This window comes from Staurois parvus, unplaced genomic scaffold (assembly GCF_062004578.1).
Source record: "Staurois parvus isolate SC_StPar_1 unplaced genomic scaffold, SC_StPar_1.0 ptg000172l, whole genome shotgun sequence".
NCBI classification, from domain to species: domain Eukaryota; kingdom Metazoa; phylum Chordata; class Amphibia; order Anura; family Ranidae; genus Staurois; species Staurois parvus.
In genome coordinates, this window is record NW_028317968.1 from 10,242,920 (window position 1) to 10,267,473 (window position 24,554).

The window sequence follows — 24,554 nt, forward strand, 5'->3', positions numbered from 1 at the left end:
CCAAACTAAGTGTTATTGGTGTCTGCTGCTTCGTTTCTTTGCTATAAACACAAGTCACTTCTGACAGGTTTTCCTGATACCAAGAGAAAAATGGTGACAGAGGAGAAACTTTCAGCAGATTGACAGTCTCGGCTCTGTTCCTGTGTGCAGGAGTGTCCCTTCCCTCCAAATCAGCTCTCAGAGCTCTCCTCATGGATGTAACTTCAGCTCCCTGCCTTGTCTTTTTCACAAGTAAGAGAACGTATGCAAATTCTGCACTATGAATGGCTGTAGGGGAAAGATGGCTGTAGATAGACAGGTACAACTTACGGAGGATGATTTGTTTTATCCATGTGTATCACCTGAGTCCAGTGACTTAACTGGCTATATGTAAGGATTTACAACCACTTTAAGCATTACCTGCCACCTACCTTTGATAGACACATTACAATTGTGATTTGTTGGATGCTGTGTGGAAGACACCATCAGGGGGCTATGGGTACCCAAACAACCTACCCCCTTGCCCATCTTCCAACGTATAAATACTAGGTTTATATTTAGAACAGTTAATGTGCTCAATGTTTATTCTATTTGCTTGAATAAATCCCGCTGTGTCAGGTCTTTGTTATGCAACACTTGACCTTGCCCTATTTGTCTTTTAACACTGCAAAGCCCAATGAAAATCAATTGAAAAGAAAAGAGGAAAACATGTTTAATACTCAGCCTGAATGGCAGCCATGACTACCTCTACAGATACAGAGACTGAGTGAGCGTAGCCACTCAGTCAGGAAGTGTGTTGTTCATTGGACTTCCTAGGTAAAAAAAGCAAAGACTAAAAAAGAGAGCAAATGCACTCACCTCAAAAAAAAAAAAAAATTAAATATATATATATATATATATATATATATATATATATATATATATATATATATATATATATATATATATATACACACACACACATACATACACACACATACATATACACACACACACATACATACATATACACACACACATACATATACACACACACATACATATACACATATATACATACACACATTTTTGTTTGAGAGTTTAGATTCACTTTTCTGTTATAGTCAGACACTTCTCACCACTTACAAACTGAGGATGCAAAACATTAACAGGACAGCAGTTATTTTCATCATGTTTTGAGACATCATGAATATTTTTATATTCGTTTGTTTAGGTCCTCCACATTATATTTTAGGTTATGTTTTCCACTTATACAATCAAATTTGAAAACCCCCCACTATGTTTGTTATGAGTTACTATTCAAAGTACACCTTAAAAAATTATTTTTATATGTTTCTTATAAGAACATGTAATTGCAACAAGCATTTATGAACAGGTTCAGAGAGAAGCTTAATGGCAGGGCTTATCTGGAGTGACATAAACCGGCCTAGCCTGTCCTCTCACAGCTTGGGTTTGCGGCTCAAGCCAACAGTGCTGTTCTATGTATATAGGCGTTTTATCATTGATATTGGGTAGACACATATTAATGCAAGTGTAATGTATTGTCAATGTGGGAAATTAACCTAAGGATTTAACACTATATGTGATATGGGAGTGTGCTGGATTAACCCCTTGTACGATGGAAAGTAACAACCCTTTCTACACTGAAGAAAATTTGAGACCTACTAGGATGAAAACATTTTGCTGGATTGCTGGGTATTGTGAAGACTGGGCAAATAGTGACATATGAAGCTGCAAATTGTGTGCTGTTTTATTAATAGAGATTGAAATAATTTGTGGGCGAGTTCCCAGTGTGTTTAAGCTGAAGGTTACAAGGTGTTGATAAGGGACTGAGAAGACAATTTTGCATATCAGTACTTATGGCACTTTACTGGTGGATGAAAGACACTAATTGTTTCTTTTTATGCTTGGGACACTTTTATATGAATTTTTATTTAGATCCAGGAACTTGTCACATATTATTGAAAAAAAATATAAACAAATATATTAACTTTATACAGTAAGTTATTTGCCATTTTCACATGCTTTTTTGGATTAAATTTTCTACACATGCTTTTTTTTTATATGTTTCTTTGATGAATTTAAGATTTTTGATTTATATCTGTGATGTACAAATGTAGTCTATTTAATAACCGATTATAGTCATTGCAAAGTCATACTCTTCACTTTCTGAGAAACACTGGCCATACACTGTTTTTTTTCAGTCAGCCAGTGAAAAAGAAACCAGAAACATAAAAAAAACAAACATTTCTCCATCCACACAAACGAGGTACCACAGCCACAGTTAACAAAATACTGATACATCTAAACTTTAAGGCTAGGTTCACACTGCTGTGATCCGACTTCCAGTGTGATTATGTACTGCTACTTTACAAAGGTCTGCAAATTCCATGTGATCAAAATCATGCTGGAATTGCACCATAATGCACAAATCTTTTCCAAAATTGTGCAGTGCCGAGTTGCACTGATGTGATCACCACTGAAAACAATAGGATTTCCATTGTCATGCGATTTTGTGACTCAAGTTACATCGGAAATCCAACTAGTATGAATGGAGCCTGAAGCTCAGAATGTGGTTTTGTTAATAACCTGTAACCCAGACAGCCGTGTCCTTCTCTTTCACGGTCTTATACTTCTCAGTACTTTCCATCTTTATAGCTGTACCCAACCCTTAACCTATTTCTGTGCCATGAGCGATTATTTCAGAAACCTGATTAAAGAAAACCAAAAAAAAAAAATTTACAATCCACTGTACTTTACTCACCAAGCTGTATCTTCCATAAATATTCCTTCCCTTTCCAGCTGCATGAAGAGCTCCCCACCTGAGTTCAACACAGTCATTTATTATAATATTCAGCATAAGTCTGAACGATTGTTGGGGAAATGGGCAAACAAAGCAATATACTGACAATGTAAAAACAAAGAACAGAAACAGTTATCTATGAGCTGGACTATTTGAAAAACTAACCGCTAAGATACTCCAGAATGAGGTAGAGTTTTCCACCAGTTTGAAAGGCATAGATCAAGTCCACAATGAAAGGATGTTTTACTTCTTCTAAGATATTCCGCTCAGCTTTTGTGTGTGCCGTGTCTTTTGCATTTCTTACAATCATAGCCTGGAGAAAGGGAAAAAAAAATATTAATACAAACTCCTGAAACCTGTATATACTGGAATACCTAAATTATTTAAATGGTAGATAGTCAAACTGAAATATGAAAGCAAAGCCTATCTAATTTTAATTTCCAATGTTTTTAATTCTTGTACTTTCAGTCAAAGAATACTTGGTGCCCCAGCCATGAAGTATTCTTGTTCAGGCACATCCAGTAATGAGGTGACAAAACTCTGTCACTTTCTCCTGCACTGTTAAACTGTCCCACAGGTTTCTTATTAAGACTGTATAGCCATTGCAGCACACATTGTACAGACATGGTCCAATCTTTACACCATGTGAAAATGCCATGCAGCCATCACTGTGCATACATGTAAACTGCAAAGAGGTGGCAAGAGATCAGCACCACAGATATGCAGCAAAAGATGGAAAAAAAAAAAAAAAAAAAAAAAAGGAGAGAAAAGTGATTTAAAAAAAAAAAAATGTGTGTGTGAGTGTGTGAGTGTGTGAGAGTGTGAGCGTGAGTGTGTGTGTGAGTGGTAATGCAATAAGCATTTACACAGGCAGATGAAAATCAATGTAAACGAAATCCTGCCACACAAAAAGAAATCTAATAGTTTAGTGTTCCAATAGGTTAAAATCCTGTGACTATGAGCAGAAAGATACCTATGCTGGTCAATAGCCTTGTAAACACAAGGTTATCAACTACCTTGCCAACAGTACATAAGGACTTTGTAACTACATCAGTATCTGCCTGCACGCTGTTCATGTCCATCACTCCTATTAGCAGCATTGGCTGAGCCACATGATGCAGATATGTGGGTGTACTCTGCCTCGGGCTTGTTCATACAACACGACAGGAAGCCTGGGTTATTACCCCATCAACCTGTCTACAGTTTATGGGCAAAGCAATGTACTGATTACATGAGCTACAGCATGCAGGCTGTGGAAGCAAAGCTAAATTTGATTGTAAGTGTCTGTTAGAAAGGCGTTGCAGACTTAGACTATTTTGTAGCTCTACAATTTTCCTTTAAGTGAACCCGTAAATAAAGAAACAAGTGAGCTGCCAGACTAAAAATACAGGGTCCCATCTCATTATCAGTAACTCTAACCTAGCACATTTGACTAGTGACTCCCTGGTAGTGAAACCAGAATAAGAATGACCACTTCAGAGCCAGCATCTTATTTTAAAAAAGTAGTCCCTGATTTTCATCTTTTTTCTTTAACCAGGAGTCTGTATGTGTAATGATAAATTACAAGAAAAAGTATCCGGTTTCTAAATAGGTGACTGCAGATATTCCTCAGCAAATGGGAAAAGGTGTCTACATTCTTGAAGTGTAAAGACCCGGAATTGGACAACTTGCGCAATGAACGTTGACAAGAAAGGAGGATGACATTAAAGATCATAATTTTTATGATAGACTACATAGACAAATGTAAGTAGCCATTACCTGTTTGTTGGGCACAGTGGTACAGAGGACTCATGATATCTGTAATTTTTCTGATGTTAATAACTGAACAGTGCCCCACATATCTTCAAAGGCTGGTAACATGCAGCCTCAGTACTGATGGACTGTTGCTGAGCTGTGTGTGGCTTTCATTTATACATAACTCCTGAATGGTGAAGATGTTCTGATCACTCGCTAGTTATATTGTGGTACATGCAAAGCCTTATTCACAATATCTTAGATTCTGTTTAATGGACAAAATCAAAGTGCTGTTATTAATGTACTTAATATTTGTTCATATTTGTATGATTTGTTAATTTTACTTTTCCCTTCCTTTTCTTGTAATATACTCTTAACTGCAATTCATTCTTCAGAACTACATGTCTCATTGTACCAGTGTCATTCTAAAGGGCCAGCCGCAAGACCCTCTTCACTTCAACCAGAGAAGGGACTCTTGGGCTTTTCTTCCCTATCCTTTTATCAGGTTGTCTGTGGCAGTACAGGCAACATCAGCACATCATCTTGTATGCCGATCATGGAAGTACATACTAAAGGAGGGTGCCATGGGGCCACAGCTAGGAAACAGAGCCTTTCTAAACTAAATATTGGTGCTAGCATTCAAAAGGCCTGCTAATTTGAAAGGAAATAAACACTTGGCAGCACCAAGGGGAAGCATGAAAAATATCTTTCAAAAAACTTTATCATCACATTAATTGCATTATACAGTGTATATAAAAAGTCTACACACCCGTTAAAATGTCAGGTTTCTATGATGTAAAAAAAATGACAAAGATAAATAATTTCAGAACTTTTTCCACCTTTCATGTAACATATAAACTGTACCACTCAATTGAAAAACAAACTGAAAGCTTTAAGGGGGGGTGGGGGGAATAAAACTAAAATAATGTGGTTGCATAAGTGTGCACACCCTCTCATAACTGGGGTTGTAGCTGTGTTTAGAATTAAGCAATCACATTCAAGATCATGTTAAATAGGAGTCAGTACACACCTGCCATCATTTAAAGTGCCTCTGATTAACCCCAAATAAAGTTCAGCTGTTCTAGTAGGTCTTTCCTGACATTTTCTTAGTTGCATCCTACAGCAAAAGCCATGGTCCACAGAGAGCTCCCACAACATCAGAGGGATCTCACTGTTAAAAGGTATCAGTCAGGAGAAGGGTACAAAAGTATTTCCAAGACATTAGATATACCATGGAACACAGTGAACACAGTCATCATCAAGTGGAGAAAATATGGCACAAATGTGACATTACCAAGAACTGGACGTCCCTCCAAAATTGATGGAAAGACCAGAAGAAAACTGGTCTGGGAGGCTGCCAGGCCTACAGCAACATTAATGAGCTGCAGGAATATCTGGCAAGTACTGGCTGTGTGGTACACGTGACAAAAATCTCCGGTATTCTTCATATGTCTGGGCTATGGGGGAGTGGCAAGATGGAAGCCTTTTCATAACAAAAATATCCAAGCCCGGCTAAGTTTTGCAAAAACACACCTGAATTCTCCCAAAAACATGTGGGAAAATATGTTATGGTCTGATGAAACCAAGGTTGAACCTTTTGGCCATAATTCCAAAAGATATGTTTGACGCAAAAACAACACTGCACATCACCAAAAGAACACCATACCCACAGTGAAGCATGTTGGTGGCAGCATCATGCTGTGGGGCTGTTTTTCTTCAGCTGGAACTGGGGCCTTAGTCATGGTGGAGGGGATTATGAACAGTTCCAAATATTAGTCAATATTGGCACAAAACCTTCAGGCTTCTGCTACAAAGCTGTACATGAAGAGGAACTTCATCTTTCAGCATGACAACAACCCAAAGCATACATCCAAAACAAAGGAATGACTTCACCAGAAGAAGATTAAAGTTTTGAAAAAAACCCAGCCAGAGCCCAGACCTGAATCCAATCAAAAATCTGTGGGGTGATCTGAAGAGGGCTGTGAACAGGCGATGCCCTCGCAATCTGACAGATTTAGAGTGTTTTTGCAAGGAAGAGTGGGCAAATATTGCCAAGTCAAGATGTGCCATGCTGATAGACTCATACCCAAAAAGACGGAGTGCTGTAATAAAATCAAAAGGTGCTTCAACAATGTATTAGTTTAAGGCTGTGCACACTTATGCAACCATATTTTATTTTTATTTTTACTTCCCTCCACCTAAAAGATTTGTTGTTCAACTGAATTGTACAGTTTATAGGTTACATTAAAGTTGGAATAAAATTCTGAAATGATTTATCTGTGTCTAATTTTTTTACATCACAGAAACCTGACATTTTATCAGGGGTGTGTAGACTTTTTATATCCACTGTATATCCTTTCAGTTAAGGTGAAATGCTGATAATTTATCCACTTGCCTTTGTAGGCCGTATTGATGGCCTTGGTTAAAACAAGCTTACAATGACTGGTCTTTCAGTAAAAGTGAATAAAGCATCTGCAGTGCTGCCCGGATCACTTTTACGGGACTGTGAAGGGCAGTAAAACTGAACAACTGTTCCCCGATTCCCTCTGTGACAAATGAACCTGGACGAGACAAGCAATCCGACCCTTCCGGGTTCAGATCTGTCTTTCCCCAGCTGCGGTGGTCAGGAAAGCAGTTAATGAAGCAGGAGCTGTGCTTGATTAGCTGCAGTAGAGGGTAAGGGAGACCTTAGGGGTCTTGTCAATGCCTTCCATTGAAGCTGGAGTAAGAAAATCTGCGCCTCCACAACAACGACCCAGGTTCAACTACCCCAATAAGATTATAAAAATCAGGAGCATCAACAGAATCTACAGCGTCCTCAATCAGGACTGCTAACCAGACAATAAGCAGTACCTGCTAAACCTCTAATGAAATGTTTCCCATAAACCCTGAGGAACTTTGATGAATAGACAAGGCCCATAAAGAGCCATCAGCACTAACCCCTATGACAAAATACAATTTAAGGCCACTAACCTTTGTTTTCAATATTAGGAAACTAAAATTATTATACGAGCTACACAGAGTCTCCAACCTACTCCTTCAAGGGCCGCTCTCTTCAGATCTTAATCAATGTGATAGAAGAGAGCTTGTTTAAGAGTCTCAAGCTTCAACCCCCCCAACATCTCTCCTCAGAGAAAGAAAGACCATTTATCAGTGGGGCTATCCATTTCAACTTACCACACTGAAAGATGATATAGTTCACACCAACCAAAATGATTGTGCAGACATGCCGTGTAGCCTCGGCCTAATCAACATCCAGAAAAATCAATCACCGGCACACCCAACTACACCTGCTGCTTCTTTATTGATGCAAGCAAATTACCCTTTGATACTTTTCCTAGAACTTCGATCCATTTCAACCTGAGCCACCAATCCACTTGCCTACCAATGACTCTTGCCCTATGTTGTTCCTTCATGTATCCCTAGATTGTAAACTCCAAGGAGCAGGGCCCTCAAATCCCTCTTGTATTGAACTGTTTTGTTGCTGTATTGTCTCCTGTTATATTGTAAAGCACTGAGCAAACTGTTGGCGCTATATAAATCCTGCATAATAATAATATCCCTCCAATCTACAACTGCCCTTCATTCTGAGTATGCTATTTTCTCCACGATTTAAAGGGGTATTAAACCTAAAACCAAAAATTTTATGTATTGCAGCTTACCAAACCTTAGATGTGGTGGCTGTATTTTAAGCCTTTTTTACCTCTTTTCGCCAGGTGATCTGGCCAGTAACACCTCTCCTGTATTACAGTGCTCCCGCAGCACTGTAGTACTGACAGTAGCACCGTCAGTCTGGAGGGAGGGTAGTGTTAAATGTATTAGAAGATTTACATACACTAACAAATTGAAACCAAACTCTAGCCCATACTGCAGTTACAGCAACAGTTTCTGTTTCCATTTGGGATAGAGGTTTTACATCAATACAAGCTGATCATTCTAAACACGCCAGTGGTAAATGGTTTGCCTCAACACTTTTCAAGAGAGCTTGTTCTACTGAAAAACAGACTGAAAATAAAGGAAAGAAAGTATAAAACAAACTAAGCTGCAATATAATAAATGTTTGCTTTCGGGTTAAACTCTGCTTTAAAGCGGTAGCAAACATATTTCCTTTTTTCAGCTTTCTGATACCTTCATTTAGTGATCCAACAAGCAAGTCTGTTTTTCAAAAGCACAAGCTCTCCAGCAGAATTTATTACAAGGATAAGTCAAACCACTTAACACTGGCAGGGGTTATTAAAATGATCAGCTTTTATTTATTCATGCAAAACCTTTAACCCAAAAGGAAAAACTGTTTGCTGTAACCGATTATAAAGTGGGAGCTGGAGTTTGGCTTCAATTTGTTTAGTGTATTTACAGTAAATCTGCAAATACATTTCAACACTACCCTCCCCCAGGCTCACAATGCTGTCTGCTGTGCCTCCTGTGCTCATTCATCCAGAGATGCGTCTCACTAATACAGGTGTTGTTACTGGCCAGATCACCAGGTTTTGGGAAAAAAGCCAAAGAAAAAAAAAAAAACACTTATACAGCCATCACATCTAATGATTCATTTAACACCATTTTAAAGCATAACTAAAGACAAAACGTTAAAAAAAAATCAGCACTTTAAGCCTGAAAATGCAGCCAATGGGACCTTCTCTGCAATTTGGTACATTTGGTCTCTTTACTCATCTCTCATACACCTTTTTCCCCATTCTGCCCCTCTCCCCACCTTCCCCTCATCTCTTCTTGGGTGCTCCACCGTCTCTCAATTTTTCCTCTCAAGCTACCTATGGAATTATTCATATTATCAGTGTATTAGGTTGTTTCATTGCTCAGCTTAGATACTTTCCCTATCATATTTTCTATGTCTTGCCCTATGTTTTCTAAAAAACATTTTGTTCTTTAAAAAGGATTTAACTTCCCTAAAAAAAACAAAAAAAAAAACAAAAAAAACAAAAAAACAAAAACTGTACTCATACCTAAAGGAAATGAAAACAACAAACATTCTCCAGACATTTCTTCTCTCAACCATGCCATTTCTGCTGCTCCTTATAACCAACAGCTTACTACGATTTACCAACATCCAAATCTGCAGAGGTTGCAATATGGAATCATTAAAATCCTTCTGTTCATTTTTCTCACATGTATCTGGATTACAGGGGCAGACACATTATTCTAAAAGGAAATCTCAGGGGCAGAGACCTAGTGATTACAGGCCTCCTAGCATATACCGGCACACTTTTCTTGAAAAGTAAAACAACTCATTCAGTTTAAAATAGAAATGCAAGGCAAAACATTTGTGTATAAAAAAAAAAAATACACACACAAGTTGAGGTAACATACGCTTTAGTTTTGTATTCTCTCTGATGATATAGGATGATAAAAAAAAGATTGCTTTTCCTGAACCTATATATGAAGTTACAAAGCCTACAATTGCATACTTTCCATTCTTCACCAAACCCACTTTCCGTGGGCATATTTTTTAATATGATCGTTGTGTTTCCCAGCTATACCCATGCTTTTGGAAATGTACAATTCTACAAACAGATGTTACTGACCGTAAAGTTGTACCTTAAGGGCCTGCCCTCTTAATGCAGTAGTTTAATTTCAGTTTACTAGCAGTCTTGTAGCCCTACTTCTAGATATTTCCCAATTTGAACCCTATGAAAGTGCCTTTTTCAGATTCACAGGACTGCAACGCTGATGGAGGTTCCAATCCACTGTACCCATTTAATACTTTTATACTGGAAAAAATCAATACATCACATTTTAAAAAAGAAAAATAAATGTAAAAAAAAAAAAGACTAAAGTGACTGGCAGACAACTTATTTTTCTCCCCACCATACGTCAAGAACCGAACACTGTTATAAAAATTTTGGCCTGCCACACATATTAGGGGGTCATTTTGCATCACCCAAGAAGAATGCTATCTACATGTAGAAAAGTATAAATTTTTTTCCTATGGTGCACAAATATTTTGCAAGTACATTTTCAGGACAGAGTTCAAAGCATATCTCACAATAAACGTTATTTTAGTCAACAGTGACATTTAAATTAAAGTGATACTAAAGTTTGAGAACAAAAAAACACAAACATGTCTATACTTACCTGCTCTGTGCAGTGGTCTTGCACAGCGCAGCTCCGATCCTTCTTTTTGGGTCCCTGCCAATGCTCCTGGCTCCTCCCACCTCAAGCAGTGCCACCGGGAAAGCCGCTCGCCCTGGAGGCACTGCTGCGTGCTTGTCCCCAAGCCACTGCTCTATGCATCCATAAGACACAGAGCCATGGCTCAGCCACGCACCCCTGCTCTCTTCTCATCGGCTCACTGTCTGTGACTGACAGCAGCAAGAGCCAATAGGCTCCCACTGCTGTCTCAGCTAATGAGGAGGAAGAGTCCCCAGGCAGCAGAGGCTGTCGGGAACGTCGCTGGATCGTAGGGAGCTCAGGTGAGGATTGCACACAGATGTTTACTTTCATGCATAGAATACATAATGTAAAAACCTTGAGCCTTTAGAACCACTTTAAATAAGTTAATGTTTTTTGGAAAAAAACAGTGCATTATTTATGTGCATTACCATTTCCTGCAGGAGCCTGGAAAGTACTGCACACTTGATCAGTGAATCAGGGTTGCAATGTTGGCCTCTGCAAAAAAAGCCCTGCAACTTTCAGACTGAACCTCTATATGGGCTGTCTGTTTGAAAGCTGCAGGGCTTGTGAATGAACTACAAGGGCATTCATCAGCGCCCTCACAGTTCATTGAGAACTACAAGCCATGAATGAATGAACAATGTGGCCATATGGGCGGAGCCCCACAGTTTTTGAATGACAGCGGGTGCAGAGAAAAGATCCTCTCACTCACTATCACCCTGAAGGCAAATGGAAAAATCTGTAAGAAACCAAAGTTTTACCTTTTTTAGAACTTTCATGGCAAATATTTTTCCAGTATGAGCTCCAGCTACTTTTCTTACTTGAAAAACCTGCACAGAAAAAGAATACATTCAGAAATGTTAACAGAAGGCAAGTTACATCACACATATAGGACACAGTGCCTCATTCTCATACTACAGATACACAGACCTGAGGCTGTAGATACAAGTGCCTAGACATCCTCACATACCAGTATTTACTAATTTATACTGTATATTTTTATTGCAAATTTTTTATTCAGATTTTTCTGCAGTTAGGATACATAACAAGGTGTCAAAAAGTAGAGTTTTAAAAAGCAAAAATCTAAAAATACAAAAGTTAAATCGTGTACGGGTCAATATCTTTATAAGGACGGATTCCATACAAAAAAGGTAGTTTCAGGGTATCGTTTAGGCAGTTTTTTATTTTTACATTTCAGTCCCATTTTAGGGGAAACATGTTTCTGCCCATGCAGAACAAAAAGAGGATTATTTTATGTGCTCCCCTGTTGTACACTTTCCTTTCCTTTGTTCTCCTGGATGCTGGAGCAAAAAAGGACATATTTATAAACTCCAAGCCATGACTTGGACATTGCAGAGGATTTGGACTTTCTCCTTGCTCCCCTTGGACTGAGTGTCCAAATCAGCCAATAACCAAGTACCAGTGCAGTTGTGTGGATGGAACGGGAGTGAAAGGAAGGTAAGCATATGCAGTCAGTGAGGGAGCAGTTAAAAGTAATTGTAATCGTTTTGTTTTTTTCAAATAAACATGTTGTTAAACCTGCTCCGTGAAATGGTTTTGCACAAAGCGGCCCAAACCTGTTCTTCTGAGGTCCTTGCTAGTGCAAGCCACTTGCTATGGGGGGGACGACTCATGTGAGCTCGATCCCAAGCCTGGCTGTGTGTGTCAGGTCACAGACACACACACACACACACAGTGTGGCTCAGCCAATGGCTCCTGCTGCTATCAAGTCTCTTGTGAGACTAGAGAGAGGGGAGAAGAGCTGTTGCAGACCGGCACAGCGCTGGATCGAGATTGGGCTCTAATAAATGTTTAAGGGAGGGCTGGGATCAGCTTTTGAAAGGTTTTTTACCTGAAGAGAGAGAATGCATTAAGGTATAAAAAAACCTTCTACCTTTACAACCACTTTAAGTGAACCTCCATGAGTAAAAGTACATGCTAAGTTTAAAGTGCTAAATTTCTACTTTACATAATTGCAGTAGAATAATGCACCCTAGCAGGCTAGACAAAGTAAATATGTGCTTGCTTATAGAAAAGTTTAAATTACTATATAAAATAGTATAACACTTAGTGTGGTCAGTTTTTAATAGGAAAGCAGAGGAACTGACAGGAACCAAGGATTTCACACACAAAAAAAAAATACAAAGAAAACAGGATACTTTTTCATACAAGTACATGGTACAGCAGGCACATATCAGGAATATGACATGTAGGGTTTGCATACTTCTTTAACCACTTTCCCACCCTACCTGCGCTGTTATTGGTGGCTAGGGATGTCAGAGGGTCCCAGCCAGGAATTGCTGGGTAAAGCTGACAGGGGAGAGACCTGTGTGTAAACACAGGTCTCTCTCCTGTCAGCATGGACATGCGGTTTTGCATCTCTCTGCACAACAGAGATACAAAACAGCATGTCTTCCTAGTAAAACACAGCACACGGTAAAAAACACAAAACAGTTAACCCTTTGATTGCCCCAAATGTTAACCCCTTCTTGCCCAGTCTCATTAATGGCCGCCATTACTAGTGTAAAAAAAATTAAGGAGTCCAGTATATATACACTACCATTTGTAGACGCTATAACTTTCACGTAAACCAATTAATTCACACGTATTGGGATTTTTGGATTTTTTTTTTTTTTTTTAGCAAAGACATGCAGCAGAATACATTTTGGCCTAAATTTATGAAGCAATTTGATTTTTTTTAAAGGATAGGTTTTATAGCAAAAAGTCAAAAATATTGGGGTTTTTTTTTTCCAAAAATGGCGTTTTTTGTTTATACCGCAAAAAATAAAAAACCACAGGTGATTAAATACCACCAAAGGAAAGCTCTATTTGTGGGGAAAAAAAAGGACATAAATTTCGTTTATGTACAGCGTTGCATGACAGCGCAATTGTCAGTTAAATCAATGCTGCGCCATATCGCAAAAAATGGCCTGGTCAGGAAGGTGAGTAAATCCTCTGGAGTGAAGTGGTTAATTAGGTATAAAGTAGCAACTTCCAAGACCTTGCTGTCATGGCCAAATCTCAGGCAATTCTGACAGGCAAAACTCCAGTGTTTCATAGCAATGTAAAAGGTTGCTTGCTTCTTCCTACCTTCTGCACATTCCTACTAGCTGATAGTCCAATAGCTATCAGTGGGAGGCAGGTTGGAGCAGAAAGCTTCAATACCTATAGATCATTAATGATCGGCTTGTGATTTACCAGTAGCAGTAGGGTCACAGACTTTTGCAGGTATGTGCAGTCATTTTAAACATTCTCCAAGTTATAAACTGGAATAAATAAATGTAGCTTTCTTTGTGCTTTCACTTACCTTGCCATAGCCACCTTTTCCAAGTACTCGGAGTAGCTCAAAACATTCTGGTCTGATCTTTTCTGGCCCTCTGTTCACACTGGTTTCTGAGATCTCAAACTTCTCACAATGTTCCATACCACTAAATGTAAAACGTACGGTTTATTTCCATGCAACAGAATGAAATAAGTCTTTAATATGTCTGAGACATGCATATACACTGATCTAACCCTGTATGCTTAGAAACAAATCATGAAATATTCAGCAAACATTAACATTCGAAGGCTAGAACAAAAAAATTACAATAGGATTCTTAACTTACCAGTAAAATTTCTTAATATAGCACAGGACCTTTATTAATTAGCATGGGTAGTATGCAGCTACTTTCAGGTGAACGAGCACTAAAAAAAAGAGAAGGTTGCAGGGACACCCCCCTAGATAACACCTCCCACCTAGAGAGCATAGTCCTGTGTCTCATACTATAGGGGCCCTTGATTAAATTAGGCTTTACTATGTAACCCTATCCCCTAAATCGTGTGTCAAACGCAAGGCCTGCGGACCGAATCTGGCCCGCCAGGCTATTTCATGTGGCCCTTGCACCCAGGGCTTTTTGTGGCTACCTCTAAATCTCTCCCTCCGCTTAACACTGTCACTCGTAAACATAGAAGTCTTCTGTGTTTAGAAGGGCAGCTTTCCTCTCGATGACCCTCACAGATTTCTGCCTGCCCTACACGCACTGGAAGCGGAGCAAGGTGGGGACAGATGCTGACCAATGATCTCTGCAAGTGAGAGGTGGAGCCGCCTACACTGCCAGGAGGTACTACAGAGCCAGGTAGGTGAGATGCGAGGAAGCTTTATTATTGGGAGGATGGGTGAGCGCTGTGGAGGAAGATGTGTACAGACATGGGGATGGGTGAGAGTGCTCATGATATCAGAGCCGAGGAGGAGGGGTGGAAGTGAGATGTGGACAGCCTGTGAAAGAGCTGAGCCCTGCACTCTGTACATAATAGACTCCTGAACCCTGCACTCTACACAGCGCACCCCTGAACTCTGCACGCTGTACATCGCATACTCCTGAACTCTGCAATCTGTATGCAATGCACTCCTGAACTCTGCACTCTGTCCATAGAGCACTCCTGAACTCTGCACTCTGTCCATAGAGCACTCCTGAACTCTGCATGGTGCGTACCCCTAAAACCTGCACTCTGCAGGGTTCAGGAGTATGCAGTGTACAATCTGTATGCAACCATAATGCTGATGCAGCTCGTAGTAGTTTGACATCCCTGCACTAGACAGACAAACAAGCACCGGATTTTTTTTTTTTTTATCTGCTGGGAAAGGAAGAGGGGGAGACATTTTTTACTCCTTACATGCCTGGAGTTAGGCTTTAATTAGTAGTAATTTAAGTACTGATGTTACAGACAAGACCAGTAATGACAGGGAAAACATATCCACAATTTCAACATGTGGCAGGCTCTACAAACAGAATATTCAGAATATTCTGAAACGCCTACAAATCAAACACACTGCTTTTAAAGCAAATATAAACAAAAACTTACAGTTCGTAGGATATGTTTCCATGGTCCATAAATTCACTTATGGTGCCCTGATGAAAGAATAAAAAAAAAAAAAAAAAAAAAAAAAAGGAGAAGAAAATAAAATACCACACTGCAAAAAAAAAAAAAAAAAAAAAACTGCATTTGATTACAACAGTCAACAATCAAATTGCCAGACAGCAGACTAACGTCAAACAACTTTCAACATAAAAACTAGCTATACAGAGGAAGAGCCTTTGGTAAGTATGTGAAAGTATATCTTGCAAATGAGTTCTATTTACAGAAATCCTTGTTGAACTTAACCCATAGCAATCTTGCATATACTAGAAAGTGGCTGTATTTCTGGAGTTCAGCTTTTATTCATAGGAAATCATTGACTCTGAAACAAGTATGCACATTAGAAGTACTGAATTTCACGCTTCCTGTATTCTTGTTCTGGGTCTGTAGCTTAAAAAAAACTAAAGCTGAAAAAAACTTGTCAATTGGCATTTTCTAAAGGAGTTTAGAAGTGACAGCCCCCATATTTTTCTCAGCACTAATTTTCTTTAAAGCGCAGTCCCACTCACCCTGTCAAAAAATAAAAGTCAGCAGCTACAAAAACTGTAGCTGCTGACTTTTAAAAAACAGCCATTTACCTGTCCCTCGGTCCCGCGGTGTGTCCCCCGCAGCCCGTTTCACTGGCGGTCCTGTATTCCAGGAGGCCGGCATCTTTAGTGTGGGCACCCGGCTGTGCAGCTTGCGGCTTCATAGCCGGGTACCCACTGCGCATGTGCGGGTAGCAATGCGCTTCATGAACGGTCCTGTAGTCTTCTGGGACCTGTCATGTGTCCCAAAAGACTACAGGGAGGAAGGGAGGACACCTTCCGCTTCCGATCACCTAGGCGATCAGACCGGAAGTGGGAGCGGGTACCTGTCAAATTCGGGTACCCCCTTCCCCCCCTCCCCAAAGGTGCCAATCCTTAATGGAGAGCAGTCTTTAAAGCGTAACTACCCCTTTTGGGTGGAGCTCCGCTTTAAACACTGCTCAGGATGGTCTACAACATCTCTATGATATTTTAGGGCAATATGTGAAAGAGTGTTACAGGAATAAGACATATCATGGCTTTATTCAAATTTGAACTACTACTTGGCAGCTGTAGGAAAATAACAAGTGATCAATAAAATTGCTGTTTTCTTTTTTTTTTTTTTTTTAGGTAAACTTACAAAACAGCCTGTGGGTGAGTTTGTAAAACTACATGTGCTTTAATATTGTGGATTGAACCTTTGTTGATTAAATGTAATCCAACAACCTTTTTTTTATTATCTATGATTTACAAAGAGCAGTAATTCTACTAAAGCCATACAGATTACTAAACCCTTAAAAAGCAAACAACTGCATTAATCCCTGGTAATTAACTTTTCTCTTTTACAACACAACTCATGCATGATCGATGCTAAACTTTAGATTTTTACCATACATACATTAAGCAGGTAAAAATTCTGTTCTCTACATTACAAATAGAGGGATGTGCAATACCTATAGCCCATTGCCCTGGACATGCAGTTCCAGGCGTTGGGCAAGAGGTTTTTCTTTATATTTTGCCCTGCTGCAGGCAAGCAGCAAAAATTAGAGCCGAAGGTCAGCTCTCTTGTAAAAGAAAGTGGCAAATTAGCCACTGCAATGCTTTTACAAGCAGCGGAGGGGACATCCCCCCTTCTGCAGCCTGTCCTGGCACACTAAGACACCCAATCAACTATCTGGCGCTTCCGCTGGCTGATCAGAAAGGCGGACAAAGACAGGAGCTGCTCTTTCTGCCTCTGATACAGGAAACAAGAAGCGATAAGCATACATCACTTACGGATTCTCGTGATAAATAGCACCTGTCACTGCCTATTGCTGTCACAAGGGATGTTTATATTCCTTGTGAAAGCAATAAAAGTGATCAAAAAAGAAACAAATTAAAGGGACAGTGTTAAAATAATTCAAAGAAACGTTTAAAGCATCCCCGTCCCAGCACGCAAAGGCGAGTGCATGCGTCGGTCCTGCACACATGCAAACAGCCCACACATCACCGAGAATGTCAGACCATGGGAAATAATTCTAGCACCAGACCTCCTCTGTGAATCTAAGGTGGTAACCTGTAAAGGATTTTAAAGCGTCACCTATAGCAAGATAGTAAAATTTACATTGCTTGTTGCCACTGCATGGGCGTGCGCAATTTTAATGTGTAACATGTTTGCTATCTATTTACTCAGCTTAACAGCATCTTGTATAGTTTACTAAAACCTGGGTTTAGTATTGTGTATTTTTGCATTAAAATTTAAAAAAGTGTATTTTTTCCAAAAAAATGGCGTTTGAAAAACTGCTATGCCTCTGCTAAGAAGAAATGCATGTCTAACATCTGATGCACTGATTTGCATGTTCATGAGGGAAATAAGTATTTGAACCCCTATCATTCAGCAGGATTTCTGGCTGCCAGGTGTCTTTTATACGGGTAACAAGCTGAGATTAGAAGCAGTCTCTTAAAGGGAATGCTGATAATCTAATTTTGTTACCTGTATAAAAGACACCTGTCCACAGGAGCAATCAGATTCCAAACTCTCCACCATGGCAAAGACCAAAGAGCTGTCCAAGGATGTCAGGGACAAGATTTTAGACCTACACAAGGCTGGACTGGGTTACCAAACTATCACCAAGCAGCTTGGTGAGAAGGTGACAACAGTTGGTGCATCATTCACAAATGGATGAAACAGAGAACAACTGTCAGTCTCCCTAGGTCTGGTGCACCATGCAAGATCTCACCTCGTGGAGTGTCAATCAGGAGAACAGTGAGGAATTATCCAAGAACTACACGCGAGGATCTTGTCAATGATCTCCAGGCAGCTGGGACCACAGTCACCAAGAAAACAATTGGTAACACACTACCCGACAAGGCATTTGCCACTGAACATCTGAATGATGCAGAGGAGGATTGGGTGAAAGTGTTGTGGTCAGATGAGACCACAACAATGCTCTTTGGCATCAACTCAACTCGCCGTGTTTGGAGGAGGAATGTTGTCTATGACCCCAAGAACACAATCCCAACTGTCAAACATGGTGGTGGAAACATTCTGCTTTTGGCGTGTTTTTCTGCTAAGGTGTCAGGACAACTGCACCGCATCAAAGATATGATGGACGGGGCAATGTACCATCAAATCTCGGGTGAGAACCTTCTTCCCTCAGCCAGGGCATTGAAAATGGGTCATGGATGGGTGTTCCAGCATGACAATGACCCAATACATATGGCCAAGGCAACAAAGGAGTGGCTCAAGAAGAAGCACATTAAGGTCCTGGAGTGGCCTAGCCAGTCTCCAGACCTTAATCAGATTGAAAATCTGTGGAAGGAGCTGAAAGTTCGAGTTGCCAAACATCAGCCACCAAACCTTAAAGACTTGGAGAGGATCTGCCAAGAGGAGTGGGCCAAAATCCCTCCTGAGATGTGTGCAAACCTGGTGGCCAACTACAGGAAACGTCTGACCTCTGATTGCCAACAAGGGGTTTGCCACCAAGTACTAAGTCATTTTTTGTGAAGGGGATCAAATACTTATTTCCCTCATGAACATGCAAATCAGTACATAATTTGTTAGACATGCATTTCTTTTGAATTTTTTGTTGCTATTCTGTCTCTCAGTTTTACAATACACCTACCATTCGATTTTTAGACTGATCATTTCTTTGTGAGTGGGCAAACATTCAAAATCAGCAGGGGATCAAATACTTATTTCCTTCACTATATATATTTGGGGTTCTAAGAAATTTTCTAGCAGTTTAAGATGCCACACAGACCCTGTGACATTCCTAAAAGCACATCTGCCTAATAAAAAAATATCGATCCTTCATATTTTCAATCCTGGCAAAAAATGTTTTGGTTTTTTTTAATCAGGACAAGTAGATTGTCATGAGGGAGAAGTAAATTGGAACCCTGATTTAGTCCTTGAACAAGTAGTTTTTGGAAAAATTTTCACACCCCTGAAACTATACATTTTCTACAAAACCGATTAACTTGTGATGATGCTGCAAGTGAAAATGGGAAACTGGCAACATTATATGAGTAACAAAAGAAGTTTTTTCCCATACAAATGTTAAAGTGGAATTCCACCCAAAATGGGACATTCTGCTTTAAGTCCTCCTCCCTGCCACATTTGGCATGTCATGTGAGGGAGGGGGGGGGGGGGGGGAACGGTAAACTGTAACAGTAATAAATTACTATTCTGGCCAGTTAAAAGAATTAAATGCTCAAATGATTGATGCAGTTAAACATGCCTGAACACAATACACACTTTTACAAGTGTCAATTGTTTTTTCAGCTGCTCCTTGGGGCTTCTAGCATTTTCTTTCTGCCTCTACAGGCCCCTGCATGTTAGCCTATGTGCCCATGCACACATACGTGTTTCCAGGAGTTTAGATGCAGAAACAAAAAATATAAAAATAAAAAAAACACACCACACACTGCCAGAGCATCCACAAGCTGCAGCGTTTTGATAGAAAAAAACAGTTGACACTTGTAAATACGCCTAAGCAGTAGGCGCATTTAGCACTTGAGCTTTAATTCATTTTGATGGACAGAACATATCATTACTCTAGTCAATGAAACTAATGTCCAAGCGCTTGATGTGCTTAAACGCATTACACACTTTTACAACAATCAGGTGTTTTTCCTGCCAAAATGATGATGCTAGGAGTAAAGACATCTAGGAGAGATAGAAAAACATTCAGTGTGCCTAAAAATTGCCATACCTAAACCTCAGCTTTTAACTGGTTCTAAAGTCAAAAAGGTTTTTAACCCGAATGCATTCTATACAATATGGCCCATTTCACACGGGCGTTCCGTATGTCTGTTTTTCATCAGTCAACGAACAGCAATGCACTCCTATGGGCAAACAAATGTAAACGGCTGATCATCCGTTTACATCTGCAGTCATTCAGGTCTCTTTATTTAAACTGAACAAGTCTCTATTTTTGATCTGTTTAAAGGACAAGTTCACCTTAAAAAATAAATAAATAAATAGTAAATGCACACTGTTTTGCAAGTAAAAAAAAAAAAGTACATTTATTTATTTTTTTTTACTTGGCGTCTGTAAAGCATTGCACTCAGATACCATGCAGGACTCCTGCAGACTTGTGAGTGTATCTGTGTGCTTGTACCTCATACGGGCAGGCAGATACAAACTGACAGGAAGAGAATCAACTACCAGAGAGCTAAGCAGCGCCACGATAGTTGGTTGAGAACTACAAGCCAAAAGATACACAGACTGCTGGTACTTGTAGGTTTCCATTCACAATACTCTGATTGTATGATGTGGATGGATCCTGTTTCTTTTTAAATAGTGCCAGCATCCACCAGCGTCCTATCAACCAGTGACTAAAAAATGCTAAACTGAATGCAGTTACTCTGCGGGGGGGGGGGGGCAGTATCAATATGTACAGTAGACAAAGGGGGAAGGGGGCAATGTGTGCAGAGAGGAGCAGTGTTAACAGTGACAGAGAAGTGTGTACATACAGGCTCCTTTACTTGCCAGCTCTGAATGCTATCGCCAGTTCCTTTGTTTACAATAGAAGGAGTTGTCATTTGGCCCTGCTGCTGAAGTAGAGAAAGGGGCAGGTTAACTAGGTGACCACGCCCATTTGTTTACATTCACAATGGGCTGAACAACAGCTCCTTCTAAAGTAAACAAAGGAACCAGCAACTGCATTTAGAGCCAACGAGGAATCCTGCATGTACACAATGCCCCCTCACTGTAAACACAGCTCCTCTCCTTGGACACACTGCCCCACCACCCATAAAGAATACCTGTCACCTATATGTTATCAAAAAGAGGGCTATGTTATATATCAAAAAAAAAAAGGGAGAAGAAAAAAACAAACAAAAAAAAACAAAAAAAACTTTTGAACCACTCCACTGCCACATAGGCACACATATATACAAAAATGAATGCATTCAGGTGCCTACATATAAAAACAGCAATAGCAGTACACATGTTAAATATCACAGCACACACCAGAGTGAGATCAATCATTTTTGCACCAGACCTGCTGGGTAACTGAAGTGATGACCTTTAAAAGCACCACCTATGGAAAATATAGGGTATTTATTTATTTACAGTTTCATGGGTGCACACAATTTTAATGCTTGACATGTTGGGTATATATTTACTCGGTGCCACTTCATCTTTTATATTTCACAAAAAAATTGGGTACTTTGTGTTTGTGTGCCCTGTACTTAACTCTGTGTATTTTTTTATTTGTGTGTTTTTACTGAAATGTTGCGTTTCATAAACCGTTCAGCTAACAACATGTGATATAAAAAATTGGAACTACCTCTAGGGAATCTGCTTTCAGAAAATATGTTTGGGGGTTTTAAGCAACCTTCAGTCCTAAAATGTAAAGAAAAAAATGAAAAATTGAAAAAATGTCTCCGGGCTTCAAGTTAAGGACTCTAGCTGGTGGATGAATAAAACATTTTTTTTTTTTTTAATAGTGACTGTAGCTTCTCTTTAACCACTTGCCCTCCAGAGGATTTACCCCCCTTCATGACCAGGCCATTTTTTGTGATTCGGCACTGCGCTATTTCAACTTGTAATTGCACAGTCATGCAATGCTGCACTCAAATGAAATTTATGTCCTTTTTTCACAGAAATAGAGCTTTTGTTTGCTGGCATTTCATCACCTCTTTGGTTTTACTTTTTGCTCTATAAACAAAAAAAAAAAAAAAGACCGAAAATTTTGAAAAAAAACATTTTTATGACTATTAGCTGTAGCTTGACTCCCTCTGTGTGAGTGTAGTATCCCCCCCCCCCCCTCGCTTTGACTGCATCTCATCTCTAGCCTCCTTTTTTTTTTTCTTTTTTCTTTCATCTCTTCTAACATTCTGCTAACTTTGTGAGTAGTACTGCTTAGACCTTGAAGAAGGGGACATTCCCCGAAAGCTTGTCTAACATTCTGCTAACTTTGTGAGTAGTACTGCTTAAACCTTGAAGAAGGGGACATTCCCCGAAATCTTGTCTAACATTCTGCTAACTTTGTGAGTAGTACTGCTTAGACCTTGAAGAAGGGGACATTCCCCGAAAGCTTGTCTAACATTCTGCTAACTTTGTGAGTAGTACTGCTTAAACCTTGAAGAAGGGGACATTCCCCGAAAGCTTGTCTAACATTCTGCTAACTTTGTGAGTAGTACTGCTTAGACCTTGAAGAAGGGGACATTCCCCGAAAGCTTGTCTAACATTCTGCTAACTTTGTGAGTAGTACTGCTTAGACCTTGAAGAAGGGGACACTCCCTGAAAGCTTGTCCTCAAAATTGTATGTTAGTGCAAATAAAAAAAAGTATCACGGACAGTACTCAATTGTTTCTGAAAAAAAAAAGATGTTTCACTTTTGGTTATAAAAAATTTCCAATAAACTCAAAGTTAGTCATAAATTTAGGCCAAAATGTATTCTGCTACAAGTCTTTGGTAAAAAAAAACCTCAATACATATATATTAACTGGCTTGTGTGAAAGTTATAGCGTCTACAAACTATGGTGTAAATATTGGAATTTACGTAGCTTTTACTTTCTGACTGCCTATCACATTTCTTCAGGTGCTAAAATGCCAGGGCAGTACAACAACCCCCCCTCCCCAAAATGACCCCTTTTTGGAAAGTAGACACCCCAAGGATTTTGCAGAGGCATGTTGAGTCCATGGAACATTTTATTTTTTGCCACACATTTTTTTAAAATGACTATTTATTTTACACAATGTTGTCACTTAAATGATATATTGCTCATGCATGCCATGGGTATATGTGGAATAACACCCCAAAACACATTCTTCTACTTCTCCCGAGTATGGGTATATCACATGTGAGACTGTTTGGCAGCCTGACTACATACAGCCCCCGAAATCCAATGACCACCTCCAGGTTTTCAAAGGGCGCATTTATTCAGATCACTTACACAGTTTTGAAGACCCTAAAATGCCAGGATAGTACAAACACCCCCCCCCAAATGACCCCTTTTTGGAAAGTAGACACCCCAAGGAATTTAATAAGAGGCATGTGAGTATTTTACAGATATCATTTTTGTCACAGGGTTTTGAAAACAGAAAAAAAAAAAGAAAAAAATACATTTTTGTTTTTTCTTTCTTCATTTTCCAAAAACATGTGGCAACAAGTGAGATCTGCAAAATACTCACCATGCCTCTTAGCAAATACCTTGGAGTGTCAACTTTACAAAAAGGTGTCATTTGGAGGGGGGGGGCTTCTGGCATTTCAGGGCCAACATTAAAAGCATATGCCACACATCACCCACTCTTGGAGACCAAGCATTTTCTGACACTGTTCACATGAAAAAACAGTTTTTTGCTAGAAAGTTACTTTGAACCCCCAAACATTATATATTTTTTTAAAGCAGAGGCCCTAGAGAATAAAACGGTGGTTGTTAAAATTCTTTGTTACACAGTATTTGCGCAGTGATTTTTCAAACGCAAATCCTTTGGGAAAAATACACTTTTTAGAATTTTAATGCACAAAAACAATTGTTTGATAAACTATAAAAAGATGTTACATTGAGTAAATGGATACCAAACATGACATGCTTTAAAATTGCGCGTTCCCGTGCAATGGCAAAGTATATAAATTTTTATTATCGATAGGCGACGCTTTAAAAGCCTTTACAGGTCACCAATTTATATTTACACAGGAAGTCTAGTGCTAGTGGTGGGGGATTAGGGGGGTTATGTCCCTTGCCGCTGCTTGTAAAAACAATTCAGCAGCTAATTGGCCACTAGGATTGCTTTTACATGAAAGCCGACCTCCAGCTGAAAAAAACAATACCAGGATGATGCCTGTAGTTGCAGGCATCATCTCGGTATAACCAAAGTCCAGCGATGTACCAGTACATTGCTGGTCCATGTTGGGCATATATGTAACAGCAGAGTAGAGTACATAGGTGTATGGTGAATCGGGTCTGTGGACCAATATGACTGCAATTCATTCTTTTTTTGTAATGTCCATGTTGAGGGTTAGACCCAAAAAAGTTTTAAATTCAGAAACCTTAATAGGTTTCTGTGCGAA

The 24,554-nt window shown here is 39.5% G+C and overlaps 1 protein-coding gene across 1 annotated transcript in view; it reads right to left on the minus strand.

Moving 5' to 3' along the window:
- Positions 1-24,554, minus strand: part of RPS6KB1 (ribosomal protein S6 kinase B1) — a 62,768-nt gene that overhangs the window by 34,183 nt on the left and 4,031 nt on the right. The window contains exons 2-6 of the mRNA XM_089676651.1: positions 15,491-15,537; positions 13,953-14,073; positions 11,407-11,475; positions 2,948-3,095; positions 2,744-2,801 (exon numbers count right to left, since the gene is read on the minus strand). Coding sequence (XP_089532777.1) covers positions 2,744-2,801; positions 2,948-3,095; positions 11,407-11,475; positions 13,953-14,073; positions 15,491-15,537 — 443 coding nt within the window. The remainder of the gene's footprint in view (positions 1-2,743; positions 2,802-2,947; positions 3,096-11,406; positions 11,476-13,952; positions 14,074-15,490; positions 15,538-24,554) is intronic.